This window comes from Mustela nivalis (genome assembly GCF_964662115.1).
Source record: "Mustela nivalis genome assembly, chromosome: 4".
In the NCBI taxonomy this organism is placed as follows: Eukaryota; Metazoa; Chordata; class Mammalia; order Carnivora; family Mustelidae; genus Mustela; species Mustela nivalis.
Genome location: NC_139023.1, coordinates 12,529,679 through 12,549,612, shown reverse-complemented (window position 1 = coordinate 12,549,612; position 19,934 = coordinate 12,529,679). Strand labels below are relative to the sequence as shown.

Sequence of the window (19,934 nt, the reverse complement as noted above, 5' to 3'; positions counted from 1 at the left end):
AATTGTCTGTGTTTCTATGGTGTTAGTTGTGATCTCTTCTCTTTCATTCATGATTTTATTTATTTGGGTCCTTTCTCTTTTCTTTTTGATAAGTCGGGCCAGGGGTTTATCAATCTTATTAATTCTTTCAAAGAACCAGCTTCTAGTTTCGTTGATTTGTTCTATTGCTTTTTTGGTTTCTATTTCATTGATTTCTGCTCTGATCTTTATGATTTCTCTTCTCCTGCTGGGTTTAGGGTTTCTTTCTTGTTCTTTCTCAAGCTCCTTTAGGTGTAGGGTTAGGTTGTGTACTTACAAAACAAGGCAGACCCCCCAGAGATGAGGAAAAGAATTTTCAGATTATAATGATAGTACAAAAAGCTGGACCCAGTCTCAGAATTTTGAAGTACATATGGAAGGCAAGCATATTTCTATAAAAATCAAGTGACAAAGACTCAGTAGATAAAAGCTAGAGTTGGAGGAGGTACATAAATCAGACTATAACTTTTTAGCAAGAGTCTGGAGCAAGAGTCAGAAATTCAGATGCAGATTAGACTATGTGCAGGTTGATCACCTAAGAGAGGTAGAAACTGGAGACTCACATCACGATCTAAAGATCTATCTTTGCACTTTATTGTGTGTTAGTAAATGTAGTAAAATGTCGTACTTGTGAACTTTATAAATCCTGAGGCAAAAAAACTCCTCCAAAGTTACGTGGATTGAAGGGGCCACAATTTAATATTTAGCATCATACATGCCATTTAAAATAATTGTGAAAGGCTGTTTTTGTTTAGCTGCTTGACACATTACAGAAGTTTATCATCATTACTGCTCACAAATTACATACTTTAAGATTCATGCAGCCATAGCAGAATCTCTGCATATGAAGACAGGCACAGAAAGAAGGAATGTGAAAAAATATGCTTGAATAATTTTTGAAAAGAAAGTTATAACTAATTTCCAAAGTAACCCATAAAGAAGGCATTAAACATAGATACCGTGTAATAGTTCTAGCCAAAGTTTCCGAAAGTCACCATATCTAGATTTTTCTATGTGCTGTTTCGTGATATTTTCCAAGGGACATCTTGATTTCATCTCTTATTTTCAATATTATGTGATTTTCAATTTTCAATATGTGATTTTCACTTTTATTTTACATCTCCATTCAAATGGAAGATAGGTTTGCATTTTTTGCTTAGCTTTTTTTTTTTTTTTTTTTTAACTGAGATACTCACCATTAGCTTTTAATGCTCCCCATCCAGTGACAAACACTGAACTCTGAGGCAAGACTTCAAAAGTAGCATCTGGGAGACAGACTCTGCCCACATCATTGGAAAATAGGACAGGGGTGGAGAGCTTCACCACAGCGATGTCGTCATCATGCTTATGGGGAGCATAGTTTTCATGAATGATGATTGATTGTATCTTTCTTCTCATCAGTGGAGGGCTGAGAGTTGTTCCAAAACTAGCCATCCAGAGTTTGGGGTTTTTGTAACTGATCACAGATGAAAAGGATTATGGTTGATTCATTTCTGATCTAAAGTTGCCCAGGACTCTGAATCAGCATGAGACATAGGGGTGGTAGAAGGGCAAATTGTTTAAGGTGGTAATTGGTGGGTCTTCCCACCTTATTTGAAGCTTCACACCCCCAAGGACTACTTTCTTTCATTTAGCTGATCCAAATCGCCCCATTCTACGGTAGCTTAAGTTACTTCCTTTGAGGGGGAGTTTGTATTTTCTAAAGGGAACAAAATATTATTGCTATTTTAGATATAAAAGTAATACAGATTTGTTGAAGAGACTATAAGTAAATAAAAATTAGACATATGTACATATTCACACACATGTATACCTTCATATGCATTCAGTTATTTGGGGGGAAAAAGAGAGGGAAAAAAGGGAAGAGGGGAGTGAAAGGTGTCATACTGGAGTCACACCTTGTATATTGTTTTCTTATCTTTTCTTTTTAGTTAACATTTTACCCAGAATATTTTCCCATATTTTATGAATTTCCCTAGTCATTATTATCTCTTTATTATCTCCATATAGTCCATATGTTAAATCTTCAAAAAAGATTAAAAATTGCAATCCTAAAGATAGTCTTGTGGGATAATCTGATGTAAATTCATGGGTTCAGATACTGTATTAGCAGAGTTTTAAAAAAAATCTCAATATATCCTAGGAAAACTGCTGAGTGTGTTTAACTTTTGACAGTATTGACTTGTTCTTAGAGTTAGGAAAATATATTCCGGGGAATATATTTTCAGTTGGAAATGAAGATTTCTCTAACTTTTCTACTCTTCTTCAGTAACTATCATCTGTTCCTAAGCCTGCTTCACAATCATGAGTTTCTTTGGGAGACTAAGATGCTCGTAAAAGAATGAAAGCATGTGCCTTTGGCTCAGGTTATAATCTTGAGGTTATGGGGGTCTTGGGGTCTGGGGTAGAGCCCATATCAGGTTCCTGCTTAGTGAGGAGTCACCCCTCCCCCGGCTCATGCTCTTTCTGTCAAATAAGTAAATAAATAATCTTTGAAAAAAAAAAAAAGAATGAAAAAGGAAGGAGAATTATAGGAAATGAAGGTGAGAAAAGAAAGTGACATTGGTGATCCTGTTGGTACAGACTGAGGACTTACATGTCAAAGCAGTGAGCAGCGGTCAGGAGCCACTCCTCACTGATCAAAGAAGCTCCACAGAAGTGGATGCCGTCCATTTGCAGGCTGGCTTGCCATGGCCAATCAGCTTTCTTTGCAGGATAACCATCAGCAATTCTTTCCATAGATGGATATTCCCTCCCTCGTCCACAACCTGTCAGAAGGAAACAAGGTAGTTATTACTAATATTTTATTTTATTTTACTTGTCTATTTTAGCTGACACAGAGTGTTACATTTGTTTTAGGTATATTACATAGAGATTCAACTTTTCTAAGCATTATGCTATGCTCACAAGTATAGCTATAAGATGGTTATTTAGAACCAGAGTTATAAACATGCGTGGGCGTGTTTGGCACATAGTTAAAGATGGAAACACTAATAGGTTTACCTTACCTTTAAAAAGTTAATTGAAATTATATAATAAAATAGTGATTATTCACATTGAAAAAGTATTGACTTAAAAAAGTAAACTATTTAATGTCCTCCCTGGTACATTTACAACAACTTCAGCTTAAGGGTTTTTTTAAAAATTTATTTATTATTTTATATATCTTTCTAGGTCATTTTCTTATGTATGATGATGTATCCCAGTGATGTTTGACAAATTTTGTGTGTCAAAAGTACACTATTTTTGCAGGAAAATACCATTTGTACACTTAAAATGCTTTTCTAATATTATAACAATTACCCTACTATAACTTAAGTGTCAAAATTCACATATTAACATTAATGGGTGTCATTTAATTCTAAGCAAGGTTTTCTACTTTAACAAAGTGAGCCAAATATAAAGAAATATGATAAAATGATAGGGAATTGTTAAAAGAAGTTGTCAAACTTCCTGTGAGGAATAACAAGTTATTCTCACATAAACATTCCCAGTTATTAGTCGTAATTTTTCCCATCATGGAGAGTTAAGTCACGCATCCATTCAGAGATATTATATAGTTTGGAGAAATAGTAAATCTGGGGATAGAGAAACTCTAGCAGTATTTTGACTTCTGGAATTTGATTTGCAAACATTGCAGTGATATTCTCAAACTTACAGCTGTTCAGAATGTGTTCTGCTTCTGCTTCATTCATATCTGGAAAAAAAAAACAACCAAGATGATTGCTCAGTAATGGAACAATTATAATTTGACAATACTATGCTTACATGTCATGAGTGTTTCTGGTTAGTATGAACTGAATTATTCAGGAATTTCTTAAAGACAGTAAAATAAATTCCTACAAAAAGGAGAGGCCTGGATGTAAATTCTTTCTTCTATTTGTGGACTCTAGGAAAATCCTGGTTTATAATTTTAAGATCATTGGCATTGAGAAGGATATTGTTTGTCTGGAAGGTGGACTACATCTAATTAATTTAGCCATACCAATTTATTAAAATGCAGGTTATGCTGAAGAGGATCTAGGACTACTTTCATATATGTACTATTATCTGGTGGATACCATTTCCTTTTGTCCTCAAAGCATCTTAGATGCTGACATCTCCACAGAGGCTCCAACTGGAATAAAGATCTACTAGTGTAATAACAAATCCTCAATACATATTAGTCATTTTATCATAAACTGAAACAAATGATCAGTGAATATTCCCTAAAATTATATGAATTATTCCTTATACCAGACAGTATAATAAGTAATCCAAATCCATGTTTCTGTTAAGATGAAAATCAGTGTAGAGTTTTGGTAAGCTTGCAAATTAATGAATCTTTCAGTCAGACTCTAAAGAGGAACATTGTGTTCATCTGCTAGGAACTCAGCTTATGTTTACGTGTTTCTTAGAAAAAACCCCACAGAATTAGGTTTTGCCAATAATAGCAAATTTCTAACCCCAGAATTCCTACCTGGAGCTATATGACATGGTCCCTATTTATGTCTTTGTGGTCATATTGAACTGTTCTTGCTTGAAGCCACTACTCAGCGGCCACCCTAGCCTTTCTGTTTCTTGACTGTGCCAAGGTATTCCTGCAGTCTTTGTTCTAGTTGTCTCTCCTTGCAGAAATGCTCTTCCCATGACCATTTTCATGGTTGACTCCTTGTTGTCATTCAGATCTTAGCTTAAAAATCCTCTCCTCAGAGAGACTTTCCGTGCCAAATCAAAGTAGGCTCCCACTCCCTATTCTCTGTATGGAAAGTCATATTATTTGATATTACTTTGTTCATATACTTGTTTAATGGACCATTATCTTTTTTATTCCAATTAAAATGTTCTATGAGGACAGGTAATTTAGTTCCTGGCACAAATAGATTCTGCTGAGATAATAATGAGCAGTAGTAATTAATAGTTTACTGAGTCCTTTGTACTCGCGACTGTACCAAACACTGCTACATCCACACAATAATATTATGAGGCAAAACTATTAAGGACATGGTTTAAATATTTCTCAAGGTAAGAAACTTGTCCTACAACCATTTCACTGTAAGGTCGATTATAATCTAGTGTTACCTGCTATAGGTTATGGATCAGTGAGGGGGTGGAATTATGGTTACTTCACAGATAACTTTAGCCTTGGCTCATTTCTATCAGCAGAAACTATTGATGAACTTCCATGGTGATGCTGTATCTCATATGTACACATTATCTAGTAGATGTGTTCCACATGCAGGATAAAAGAAGTTAAATATCTCCATTTCTAGAACAAGATTGTGTAAACTCACTTTTTTCTGCTCTTCTTCTATAAATACTACTAAATACCCTGAAAATTATCTAGCAGATAATAAAAGAACCCTGAAAGCTGGAAGGAGGTAGGCAAAATGACTAGAGACTACAGTGTTTTAAGGACCATGTGGTGAGTTTCCTAGTGTTTTGTTCATCTCACATATACTCTGGTCTTGAGACCAAGAAAGGTCTGCAATCTGGAACCATCAATAGACATAGACAAAAAAAAAAAAAAAAAAATTCTCAAGACTAATCTGTTCTCTCCATCCAAATACAGGGAAAGAAGAAGCACAACAAAGACCTAGTGAGGAGCCCAAACCTCCTGCTTCACAATACAGGGCTGACTATCCATTTTGTCAGAAGTTGTGACAGCAAGAAGACTTTGACCATCCTAAACCCTACTTTCTAACCAGGGGATCAGCTTGCAGACAGACACCCACAGGGACAACATCAACCTTTATACACCCAGTGACATAAATAGATTCAGGCCCACTGCACCCCTCCACAAATGACGACCTAGGGATGCAAAGCAGCTTAGAGAAGCCTGTTCTACTCCCATATATGTTGCTGGCAGCAGGGGTTGCGAGGAAGCTCCAGAAGACTAGAATAGTACTGCAAGGACTCTGAAAACTAAATTGTTATTGAAACAACGAAAGTAGGTGAGACTCTACACTCTAAACATAAATAAGTGGACTACCTGCTAAAATAAAAGAATTAAATAGGATCAAGAGTCTCCTAACATAATAATCGAAAGGTCTGAATACAAGCAAAATTACTTGCCATACCAAAACCCAGGAGAACTACAATCTGCATGAGAAAAGATGATCTGATGCCAATACTGAGGTAAAGAAGATGTTGGAAGTATCTGATGTGGATTTTAAAGCAGGTGCCAGAAAAATAATTTAGTAGTCAATTACAAATTCTCCCAAAACATATAAAAAATAAAAATCTAAGCTAAGAAACAGAAGTTATAAAAACCAAATGGAGGGGTGTCTGGGTGGCTCAGTTGGTTAAGCGTCCAACCCTTGATCTCAGCTCAGGTCTTGATCTCAGGGCTGTGAGTTCAAGTCCCATGTTGGGCTCCACACTGGGCATGGAGCCTATTTAAAAAAAAAAAAGAAGGAAAGAAAATTATAGGACTGATAATAATAATAAAAAACCCTGTTGGATGGTCTTAATAATAGAGTGGAGATGGAGGACAGAATCACAGTAAATTCCAATGAAATTAAATAATATTTACTCAGAAGAACAGAGAGAAAAGAGATTGAAAAAAAATTAAGAAAGCCTCTGAGATTTGTGAGATAATAACAAAAGATTTAACATTCATATCAGAGTTCTAGAAGGAGAGAAAAAGAGTATGAGACTGAGAAAGTATTCTAGGAAATAATGGTTGGAAACTCCCTAGATTTAGCTAAAGACAAAGATGTATAGATTCAAGAAGCTGGGAAATTCTCAAATAGCAAAAACTCAAATCCCCTCCAAACCCATTATAATTAAGTTACTAAAAGCTAAAGACAATGAAAAAAATTCTTAAAAACAGAAAAATGATACATTACCTATAAAGTAACACCAATTCAAATAACAGCAGTTTTCTCATCTGAAACCGTGGAGGACAAAAGGAAGTGGCATAGCATTTTTCAAGTTCTGAAAGAAAAAACTATCAACCATGAATCCTATATCCATTGAAACTATATTTAGAAATAAAGGTATTCTCGGATGAAGGTACATGAAAAGAATTTCAGTTTCTAAAAGACCTACTCTTGGCTAATGGCTAGAGGAAGCTCTCCAAACAAAATACAAATGATAATAGAAGAAGGCTAGTACCTTCAGAAAGGAAAGAGACAGAATATGTAGAAACATAAATATACATAATAAACTATTTTTCCCCTCCTAGGTTTCTTTAAACATATTTTATGGTGAAACCAGAGATGCAACACCATCTGATGTGCAGAATATATAGAGAGGAAATACTAATATGATGTGCAAAATATATAGAGAGAAAAAGGTATCTAAAAAATGGGGAGGGCAAAGAAACCAAAATGGAAGTAAAGTTTCTACACTTCATTTGAAATGGTATAATTTTGCCACCGGTAGGCTATGACGTTATACATGTGTATGTTAATACCTAGTGTAGCCACTAGAACAGTTATACATAGTGATAAACTCAAAAACATTACAAATAAATGAAAATGGAAATCTAAAACAAATTTTCATGTTACAGGGATGGAGGGAAAAAGGGACGGAGGACCAAGACACAGGACAAAAGAAAGCAAATAATAAAACGAAAGATTTAAGCTCTAACATAACAATACTTAATATGTGGATGGTTTAAATACATCAATTAAAAGACAGAGTGTGATTAGGAAAACATGACTCAACTATTATCTCTTTACACTGAAATTTCTAAATTGAAAGTAAAAGGATGGAAAAAGATCTTGCCAAAGAATCTAAAAAAATGCAATAATGGCTCTATTAATATCAGATAAAATGGACTTCAGAGAAAAGAAAATTACTGGGTACCTAGAGGGACATTACATAATGATAGAAGGATCAATCTACTAAGACGAAGTAACAATTTTAAATGCATGTTTACAAATAGCAGAGCTTCAAAATACATCAAGCAATAACTAAAATAGCTGAAGAAAAAAATAGAAAAATTCACAGTTGTAGCCGTGAACTTCAGCAGCCTCCGATATCAACTGATATAATTACCAGACAGAAAGTCAGCAAGGATATATAGCATTAAACAACATCATCAACAACAACGTCTAACTGACATTTATAAAACATGCAGCAATAACAGAAAGCACATTATAAACACGCATGGAGCATTCATTAAAATAGACCATATCCTGTGTCATATTTAGAAGAATTGAAATCAGAGTACGTTCTCTGTTCAGAGTGGGGTCAATTAGAAATCAAGAACAGAAAGGGAAGGAGAAAAATCTCCACATACTTGGGAATTAAGCAACAGAGTACTAAACAATACATGTATTCAGGAAGACGTCACAAAGAAAATTAAAAATTACATAGAATTGAGTGAGTATGAAAGTACAACATAGCAAGTATTGTGGGATGCAGATAAAGCATTACAGAGAGGAAAATTATAGCACTAAATGCTTATTTAGAAAAGATAAATGGGGCACCTGGGTGGTTCAGTGGGTTAAAGCCTCTGCCTTCAGCTCAGGTCATGATCCTGTGGTCCTGGGATCGAGACCCCCGCATCAGGCTCTCTGCTCGGCAGGGAGCCTGCTTCCTCCTCTCTCTCTGCCTGCCTCTCTGCCTACTTGTAATCTCCCTCAAATAAATAAAATCTTAAAAAAAGAAAAAAAAAGAAAAGAAAAGAGAAATGATCTCAAATCAGTATTCTTGAGTTCCTAACAAAAAACAAACAGACAAACAGAAAAAGAAGAGCAAAGTAAGCCTAAATTAAGGAAGAGGAAGGAAATAGTGAAGAACAAACCACTGATACACACATCAACATGGATGAACCTCAAGGAAATTATGCTGAGTGGGAAAGGTCAATTTCAAAAGATACAAAGTGTATGATTTACATGACATTCATGAAATAATATAATTATAGAGATGGAGAAAGGATTAGTGGTTGCCAGAGGCCAGGAATGGGTAGAGGAGATGGGTGTAGTTATAAAGAGGTAACTCAGGGGAATCCTGTTATGGTACAGTTGAATATATTGAGTGTCGTAGTAGTTATGCAAGGCTACATACGTGATAAAATGGCATAGAGCTATACCTACACAAATGAGATCATATAACTGTGAAATCTGAATAAGCTCAATGGATTGTATTTATGCCAATTTCTTCATTTTGATGTTGTGCTATAGTTGTATAAGATGTTAACATTACCAAAGGCTGGGGGGAGCATGCAGGTGCGTAAGATATCCAAGTAAATATTTTTGCAACTTCTTGTGAATCTATAATCATTTCAAAATATTTTTAAAAATCAAGCACCCTATATAAAATCAGTGCACTAAAATCAACTGTATTTCTATACAGGAACAACGAGAGAGAAGAAAGAGAAATTAGGGAGTTGATCCCATTTACAATTGCTCCAAAACCCATAAGAGACCTAGGAATAAACCAAATCAAAGAGGCAAAGGATCTGTACTCAGAAAACTATAGAACACTCATGAAATAAATTAAAATGACAAAAAGAAATGGAGAAAAGTTTCCATGCTCATGGACTGGAAGAACAAATATTGTTAAAATATCTATGCTACTTCGAGCAATCTATACATTCAGTGCAATCCCTATGAAAATGCTATCAACTTTTTTCACAGACCTGGAACAAATAATCCTAAAATTTGTATGCAACAGAAAAGACCCTGAATAGCCAAAGAAATGTAGAAAAAGAAAACCAAAGCTGGTGGCATCACGATCCTGGACTTCAAGCTATATTTCAAAGCTGTAATCATCAAAACAGTATATGGTACTGGCACAAAAACAGACACATAGATCACTGGAACAGTAATGGATCCTGAACTCTATGGTTAACTGATCTTTGACAAAGCAGGAAAGAATATCTAATGGAAAAGAGACAATCTCTTCAACAAATGGTGTTGGGAAAACTGGAGAGCCACATGCAGAAGAATGAAACTGGACCATTTTCTTACACTGTACATAAAGATAAACTCAAAATGGACGAAAGACCTAAATGTGAGATAGGAATCCATTAAAATCCTAGAGGAAAACACAGGCAGTGACATCTGTGATCTCAGCTGCAGAAACTTCTTGCTAGACACATCTCCAAAGGCAAGAGGAACAATGGGAAAAATGATTATTGGGACTTTGTAAAGATAAAAAACTTTTGCACAGCAAAGGAAACAGTTGACAAGAACAAAAGACATGAATGAACAGTTGACAAGAATGAAAGAATGGGAGGAGATATTTGCAAATGTCTTATCAGATAAAGGAGCAGTATCCAAAATTTATAAAAAAGTTATCAAACTTAACACCTCCAAAAAACAAATAATTCAGCCAAGAAATGGATAGAAAACATGAATAGACATTTCTCCAAAGGAGACATGTAAATGTCCAACAGACACATGAAAAAGTGCTCCACATCACTCATCATCAGGAAAATACAAATCAAAACCACAATGAGATATCACCTCACACCAGCTGGAATGGCTAAAACTAATAAGTCAGGAAACGACAGGTGTTGGCAAGGATACGGAGAAAGGGGAACCCTCCTACACTGTTGGTGGGAATACAGGCTGGCCCAACCACTCTGGAAAACAGTATGGAGGTTCCTGAAAAAGTTGAAAATAGAGCTACTCTATGACCCAGCAATTGCACTACTGGGTATTTACTCCAAAGATACAAATGTAGTGACCCAAAGGGGTATCTGTTCTCCAATGTTTATAACAGCAATATCCACAATAGCCAAACTAAGGAAAGAGCCCAAATGTCCACTGACTGATGAATGGATAAAGAAGATCTCTCTCTCTCTCTCTCTTTCATACACACACACACACACACACACACACACACACACACACACACACACAGGAATACTACTCAGCCATCAAAAATGAAGTTTTTGCCTATTTGCAATGATTTGGATAGAACTAGAGGGTATTATGCTAAGCGAAATAAGTCAGTCAGAGAAAGACAATTATCATATGATCTCACTCATATGCGGAATTTAAGAAACAAAATTGAAGATCATAGGGAAAGGAAGGAAAAAGTAAGACAGGATGAAATCAGAGAAGACAAATCTTAAGAGACTCAATCATAGGAAACAAACGGAAGGCTGCTAGAGGGTTGGTAGGTGGGGGCAAGGGATAACTGGGTGATGGACATTAAGGAGGGCATGTGATATAATGAGCACTGGGTGTTATAAAGAGTGATGAATCACCGAACTCTACCTCTGAAACTAATAATACACTATATATTAATTAATTCAATGAATTCAATTAATTAACTGAATTTAAATGAAAAGAAATAAATCAAGCATCCTGGAAGAAAGTCTGAATTATCTTTCTTTTCTTTTTATATACAATTTTAAACATTGTCATTTGAAGAACTAATCATATAGTGTGCAGTCCAAAAATGTAAGGGGAAACAATATATACCTTGGTATACCAAGGTATTCCCTTCTTTCCTTTTCTTTCCTTTCCTTTTCCTTGTCACTCAGAATCACTGGAGAGAATTCTGACTTCTATATAATGAGAAGAAAGGCCATAAATATTTTATATTATGTAATATTATTTTATATTATGTAATATAAAATATAATATATTTTAAATCACAAAGCTATAAATTTTAGGAAAAAAATTCACCTAATTATCCATGAGCATTTCTACAATTTTTTGAATTCTACAATTTTTTAAAAGATCTACATGGACAGCTATTTAGCAAACTTGCACTTATTAACTCTGAAAGCCAAACTCAAAGCTTCCCTTGGAGCTTTAGTATGATCCTGTATAAGTTACTTTTGAGAGATTATATCTAATATTTTCTGCATTGTTTCTTCTGTTTTAGACTTAAGATATTTGCCAACTAACTCTTCCAGTATTTGTGTTTTGGGGCCATGTGTGTGTTTTGGTTTTTCAGTTACCTTTTTCAAGATATGTTATCAATTCTCCAACTTCCTAGGATCAGGGGTGCTAAAGATATCTGTGAAAGTCCATAAAATAATACATTACATTAAAATGTTTATACTTGTCCTTTTCAAAGCATTTTTAACTTTTTCCAAAGGAGTCTAACTTTCCAAAGTTTCATAGTTCCAAAGTTTCAAGTTTTTTAACTTTCCAAAGTTTCATAGTTGCTACTAATTTCATTTTGCAAAACAGGAACTAAGACAGTTTCAGTAACTTACCCCAGGCTGCCCTACTGTGGTTATCGTTGACATGGGTCTCCTGAGCTCTAGTCTAGGGTACTTCCTACCACTACCTTCAGACTTCCTCCTGGAATGCATTCCAGACATTTTTTTTTCTACTGTATATACTGAAATTATTTCTATGAGTTTTGTTTTTAAAATGTTTATGTATTTTTTGTAGTTCTAAAGCTCTATATGGAAAGAAGAATGGTCTAGTTTCCTCTGTGTTCTGTGGTGCTTGTTAAATTAAAGATTGCTTTTGTTTCCTGCCTACTTTCAAGAGAATGAGCTAGTTTATAGAGCTAAAGATAGGTTATTTTACAAATACCAATTTCCTGCTCTCTGCTGAGTTCTGTGCTAATCTTCGGGATGTGACTGTAACTACAGAAAACATATTTCCTGTGTTCAAGGACTTGTCAGTCTTTTGCATAAAAAGATGAAATAAAAAATAAACAAGTTAATTTCAGAATACCCTTGGTAAGCACAGAAAGGATGAATGATAAATCCAAGGAGACCATTCCATGGGAATGAAGAATGTCTTAACTGTAACTTGCTCTGATCGGCAAGAGATCTGGTGATGGAGAGTTTGCCACAGATACCTGAATAGACCAATCCCTCTTCTTGATCCAGCAACACTATGAAGGACCTAAGTGCCCTAATACCACAAAGTCAGGGTGGACATATCCAGACATGATAGAGTTTAGAGTTTTTAACATTTGGCTTAATGGGAGATCAAGATTAAATTAAATTATTTTGAAAATCAAAACTTCACCCATACCTACTACATCCTTCAACAAAATGCTTTCTTCAGAAAGTCTTGTCTTTGCTATCTAAAGCACAGAGCACTGGATTCAGAGTCTTATTCTGTTCTATCTGCATGGTTCACAGAATTCAATGTTGGGCATGACTCAAGAAACTTCAAGTTCTTATCTTCAAGCCTTTTTTATTTTTTTTTTTCCCTTTTTGACTTTTACCAAACCTACAATGCAATCTTCTCTTCTGTCAGCATATTATGATATATCTGCTCTAGCCCTCTGGGACAGTTTGAGGGGAAAAAGTACCAAGGGAAAACTTATTAATAACTGTAATTACAAGTCAGCCTTAGTGTCTCATTTCATAGCTTATACAAATTCTTGTAAAATATGGCAACTTCAAGGTTAGTATATGTTAGGTTAACATGGAATTATCATGAGCTTTGTTTAATCTTATACCCCAAATATCTATTACGCAGTTCCTTATGCCTGTGAGGCAAATGACATGGTGCCTTTACGCCAGACACAGCTAGCATCAGGGTCTGGCATTTTTCTTCTTGTCTCCTCCATGCCCTGGGCCAGTCCTATCCTGCATGCTGTAGGAAGGCTCATGGTAGTGTCTGGAAAAAAATGACAAGTCTCCTTTCACAGGAGCCAAATCATGTTTGTATCCCTCAAGTGATTTCTGTGTTCACACCACTCTTCCATTCTGGATTCTGATTGGAGAGAGTGGTGCGGCTGAAAGAACCAGGCACCACAGATTACTAGATCAGTAGCAGAGTTTAGGTTTTTATTTCATACATGCTTAATTAATTCAAAGAACTCCACCAAAATCTTAAAAAAAAAAGAAATATTATATTTGGGTTACCATATAATTTTTGTCTCATACTTCTCTCCACACTAATCAAAGTAAGAAAATCTTTGGTGTTGATTGTGTGGAGATTGGTTTATTATCAAGTAAATGAGAAAGTAAAAAATGAAAAGTGGTTTCATTTTATGGTGAAATAAAGCTTTCCCTGTAGATGAGAAGAATGTGAAAATGATAAACTCTAACAAGGGAAGGAAAATGGGATTTCTTGCCTTTCAGAAAAGGTAATGAAGTATCTATCTTCAGGAAGCTTTCATTTGATTTCAACTTCTGATGCAAAATGTTGTCAGCTTGCCTTTTTACTGTGTCTGCATGGTTAGAAGCAAACTGAAACTTAAGCAATACGTCTGTTTTCAAACCGTCATTACTTGAACTGAAAAAGAAAAACATCAGAATCAATGAATGAGTAATAGCCTTATTTATAATTATTTTATACTTTAGTATTTAAGCATTAGTTATATCTTCAAGAAAATACAACACGAGTACTTTATATATTATGCTCTTGTGGATTTCCTTCCTTCCTGTATCATATGGTTGTTAATACTGAAATTATCCCCTTCTTGTATAATTCGATCATATTCAGAGAAAGCAGAGTATCTTAGCATTCTATATTTTTTTCTGGAAAAATACATAAAAAATGCTTTTTAAATCCATCAACTTTGTATGTGTGTATAAAGTAAGTAAAAAAGAGAAGAGTATTTTCAAGGATTACAAGATTCCTTTGCTGAATGCAATAGTCTTTAAGAGGACAACCGGTAGAATATGTTGTATCACTACCCAAGCTAAGAAGTTATTTCCTTATAAGTACTCTGTAAAGAAGAAATGACAATTAAATGTAATAATATTAAAATATTTTTGCTCTTGATAAATTTAAGATATTTTAGATCCTGTCCACAAATCAAACAATGAAAAATAAGTGATACAGTTTCCTTTTATCATAAAAATTAATTCGTTGTGATTACCTAAAGTCAACAACATGAGACTTGATGTAATGATGATTTAAACTGGATCTTCGAAATATATTCTCTATCTGAGAAAAGAAAACAGTGTAGAACTTTTTAAAACATCAATTCACATATTTCAACATATCACAAAAATGCCTGTATAAAATTCACAGTAATAGCATTTATTTCTAAGATTGTTTGCAACTATCCTCAGAAAGCTCATTTGGGCATAATCCTCTTGTCATAAGGTCACCTCTAAAATTGGATGTTGATACTTGAACAACTTGTCACATGATCAAAGATGTCTGATATATATCAAGAGTTGAATTAAGCTAGGTATTTCAGTAGCCAGTATAAAAGATACATTAGGATGGAAGTGCTGAGACTGAATTTCTTTGAAAAATTTGATGGTGTATGGAATTAACAGCCACTATCAGTCAAGCTCAGTTATCATCATCATGGTTGTGATTGAAGGATCGGTTTTGTAGGCTTTAGTGAAGTTTTTGGACCATATTTTGATCCTGTGGTAGGTAAATGGAGGAGGGGATGAGAATGTATATTTATCAGGTACTTCCCTAAAAAGAATATACTTACCAAGAAACATACATGAAATGATTAATTAGAATAAGACAAAACTATACATGCCACTTGTATGTCATTTTAGTTGAATAAATACTTTTCACTCAACGAATTTATCAATTTTTTTCTGGTAAAGTGCCATGTCATGTCATACTACATAGTTTGGTAAACATATTTATTGAAAAATAAATAGTTATTAAAAATGAATGACCAGGGCACCTGGGTGGCTCAGTGGGTTAAGCCTCTGCCTTTGGCTCAGGTCATAATCCCAGGGTCCTGGGATCGAGCCCTGCATCGGGCTCTCTGCTCGGTGGGGATCTTGCTTCCCTCTCTCTCTCTGCCTGCCTCTCTGCCTACTTGTGATTTCTGTCTGTCAAATGAATAAATAAAATCTTTAAAAAAATTGAATGACCACATGTTTTCCTTCCAATTATGAAGGGAAATTTGTTTTTTAAGGAAATAGTTTTATGTACACACATACATTTATTTGGCAAAACAAATACATGTTCATTGTAAAAAGTTATAAAAAGCAAGCAATACAGCAAAGTAAAGTGAAAAGCATTAAAATAATTTCCAAATCACGGTACAGAGAACCTGCTATTTACATTTTTGTTATGTACTTCCAGATTTTCTATATTCATTTATATATTTTTATATATGACCTTTACATATCTTACATATAATTGAAAGTTTTCTGCCTGCCTCCTTCCCTTTTCTTTCCAAATTCATCATTTTTTGCTGTTTCTTTTGAAATCACAGCTTTGTGAACCGTACATTATAATTGAACATATAAAGAGTTTAGATTATTGAGTGCTACAAGAAGTTTCTAAAATTCATTTTAGGCACTAGTTTTAATCATTTCTCCTAGGACAGTATTTCCTAGGACTATAATTTATCATCTAAATTAGTGGTCAGCAAATTCTAGCCTGTAGGGCAAATCCAGACAGCCACAGTTTTTGTCTGACCCATAATCTAAGAATGATCTTCACATTTTTTTTAACAGTCAAAAAACCCAGAAGACGAATAATATTTTGTGACATCTAAGCATTTAACAAAATTCTACTTTCAGTGTCCATAAATAGTTTTATTGGACCATAGCCATACTCATTTGTTGATGTATTTCTCATGGCTGCTTTTGCATTACAATGATAGATTTAAAGAGTTTCAGAAACCACATAGCCTGCGAAGCTGAAAATACTTGACTATCTGGCATCTTAGAGAAAAAAAAAAATTTGCCAACTTCTGGTCTAAATTACTATACTTTCCTTCTTTACGTTGGCTCCATTTATACTCTAGAGGAGACGGCCAGTTCTAGTGAGTAGGCCATTTATTTACTAGTCATCTCACTGAAGTGTATTTTTATGGTCTTCCCATGTGGCAGACATAATTCCAGGCAACAGAAAATATGAGTAAGTAGACTTAGCCCCTCACAAATTCAGAGGGGCATAGACCTACAAAGTCATAATGATGTTACAAGGTGGTAAGCACTTTAACAAAGGTGTATGAAAGTTATGTGAGAGCACAGGAAACAGATGCTAATGTTTATTCAGACATAATTTGTCATACTTTTTATTTGCAACATAAACCAGTCTTCAGGATAACTCAGAGAGATAGGAGAAATTATCTTTGTTTTGTAGTTGAAACTTTGAGGGCTAAAGTAGCTTTTCCAAAACTCATAAACTGTCAAGAAGTATAATTTGGATATGAATCTAGATGTTCTTGACTTCAAAGCTTAGATGTATGAAACTCAATATATTGCTTCCTACAAAAACTACACCTACCTTGATCAATTTTCTTTAATCAAAATTTCCTTCAGATGTATTTTTGAAAAGACATGCCAACCCACTCAGTTCCTTCCTTTAATTCATTTCATCAGCTCATTTTTGTTGGGAAATGGGTAAAGAACCTGGCAAGAATGATCTGTCATCTTTGGTCAGTGCTAGGCTCAGTAGAAGCTGTGTACACAACTGAAGTCTTCAGTAGAAGAGCTTGTCTGTATGTTTATGTGGTATATTTTCAGGAATAAAGGTTTTGTGTAAGGTGCCTAATGAGAAATGTATTAGGGTCATACACACATTAGGTGCTTAATAATACAGTGATACGTAGTAGTGTATCACTGTATCATTGTGTCTAAATGATTGAACTGTGTTTCCAGATTACTCTATTAATTTGTTTTTCTTTGTATTTGAGCTTTCTGTTGGGATCCTATTATTCAGTCTTTGGTGCAATTATTCTTTGCCCTGTTTTATTTTCCAATTTTAAAGTTGCCAGGATTAGCAAACAAAAATATAGTTAAGTTTTAATTTCAGATAAAAAATGGGTCATTTTTAGTATAGGCATGTTTAAAATGTTGAATGAAATATATTTTCAGTAGGATTAAAATTAAAAGTTCACTGAGAGGGGCATCTGGGTGGCTCAGTGGGTTAAAGCCTCTGCCTTTGGCTCAGGTCATGATCCCAGGGTCCTGGAATTGAACCCTGCATCGGGCTCTCTGCTCAGCGGGGAGCCTGCTTCACCCTCTCTCTCTGCCTGCCTCTCTGCCTACTTGTGATCTATGTCTGTCAAATAAATAAATAAAAATCTTTAAAAAAATTGAAGTTCACTAAGAATTTTATATTTTATCTGGCATCCCCAACATAGGTATAATTTGATATTATCGGCTTATCTCTTACTTTATTTTAAACTTCTTCACCAAAGTATTGTCAGAGTAGGAGTGATGACAGACTTACTTCATTATTGACTTTTTGTTTCAAGTCTCTTCTCATTTTTGAGTGTTCAGCTGAAAAGTCAGGATTATATTCAATACTGGGGATCTGGAATGAGGTCTGGTAATAGTAAAATTTCTGATCTGGAAGGGAGAACAAAAATGGATGGTTTCTCTTTAGTTCATTTGAACTGCATAAATATCAAAGTAGAAGCAATAACATGCAAAAAAGTCCTATAATGACGAACTCTTGGGAATTAAACATGTGATAACTATGGCCAATACCCCCCCTTTTTTTTAAACTAAAATTGGTATATAATATTATACTAATTTCAGGTATATAATATAATAATTTGATATTTGTATATACTCCATATATGCATATATATATGTGATATACATACATGTATATCATATCTTCTTTATGTGTTCATAGTCGGACACTTAAGTTGTTTTTGTATCTTGGCTATTGTAAATAATGTTGCAGAGGACTTGGGAGTGTATATGTCTTTTCAAATTAGTGTTTTTATTTTCTTCAGATAAATGCCCAGAAGTAGATTAGCTAACTCATCTGGTAGGTCTATTCTTAATTTTTTGAGGAATTCCCATACTGTTTCCCACAGTGGCTGTACCAATTTATACTCTAACAGTGTAGAAGGTTTCCCTTTTTTCCCACATCCTTGTCAATACGTGTTACTTTTCTTTTTGATACTAGCCATGCTAACAGGTATGAGGTGATATCTCATTGTGGTTCTGATTTATATTTCCCTGATGATGAGTAGATGTTGAGTATCTTTTCATGTGCCTATTGGCCATTTGTATATCTTTTTTGGAAAAATGTCTATTCAGGTTTTCTGCCTATTCCCAAACTTGATTGTCTGGCTTTTTGCTATTGAGTTATTTGAGTTCTTTATATATTTTGGATATTAATCCTTTACCCTATATATGATTTGCAAGCATTTCTAACTCATTTTTAATATCACATGTTTTCATAGTCATGTGGTTGTCAGTTGTTTTATGACAAAATTATTACCTGTTAGTGTAATAGCTTAAATTCATAAATTTAAGCTATTAATTAGATCATGATAGAATGTAATATATTCTCATAAGTTAACCTTGAAGTCAGAATTGCTACTAAAATAATGTTTTTACTTTCAGTGCATTAAATATTATTAAACTATATAATAGCATAAGATGTATTGCATTGTTCACGAGGTAATATTATGTGAGCCAGTTAAAATTTTAAATGCTAGAATTAATTTTTATAAAGGATGATCATTTCCCAAATGTAGATATGTTTATACCAATACTGCATTCTGCAAAGCTTACATATATTTAAGAAAATTATTGTTGCAATGAAAATTACACTTCAAAATATTAGAAAATACTAGGGTTGAAATAGATTGAGTAGATCTTCAAGTTTTTAAAAGAATACAATGGGATAGACTTACCAAACGCCAAAAAATAAACAAGGAGACCGATGATTATCGCTAGAACCAACACAACAGCTGTGACAATAAGGGCTGTCATCCATGGTCTCAGTGAACTTGTCCTTCGACCCAATATTGCTGGCCTTTTGAGAGAGAGTTGGGTATTAAAGTCAAACAGAACTTAAATGCTAAAACCTTAGTTTTGCCTAGTTTTGATATAGAACGTTTTTTTCTAGAATTTGTGTTTAGCCCATATTGCATTTGGTAATACCTGAATATATTGTTCTATAAAGTTAGAAAAATACTGACAATGAAAAAATCACTGATTGACATTTGACTTATATTTTGATTTTAAAAAGTCAGAATTATATAGCAGTTAACTACTGTTTCATATACTTCCTGGTTCATCATGCTAATGTTCTGAAATATGTTTTTCTTTGTAAATGGTCAAATAACATATATTTGGTTCATGGGCTTCAAATCCAAAAAGCCTCAAAGAATGAGGGCTTCTGGGTCACTCTTCT

At 34.3% G+C, this 19,934-nt stretch overlaps 1 protein-coding gene across 1 annotated transcript in view; it reads right to left on the bottom strand.

Moving 5' to 3' along the window:
* LOC309862489 (transmembrane protease serine 11G-like) overlaps positions 1-19,934 on the bottom strand; it is a 46,092-nt gene that overhangs the window by 6,704 nt on the left and 19,454 nt on the right. Inside the window, exons 2-8 of the mRNA XM_082726377.1 lie at positions 19,432-19,553; positions 18,006-18,124; positions 14,716-14,783; positions 13,966-14,126; positions 3,677-3,715; positions 2,615-2,786; positions 1,215-1,474 (exon numbers count right to left, since the gene is read on the bottom strand). Of these exons, the coding sequence (XP_082582503.1) occupies positions 1,215-1,474; positions 2,615-2,786; positions 3,677-3,715; positions 13,966-14,126; positions 14,716-14,783; positions 18,006-18,124; positions 19,432-19,553 (941 nt within the window). The remainder of the gene's footprint in view (positions 1-1,214; positions 1,475-2,614; positions 2,787-3,676; positions 3,716-13,965; positions 14,127-14,715; positions 14,784-18,005; positions 18,125-19,431; positions 19,554-19,934) is intronic.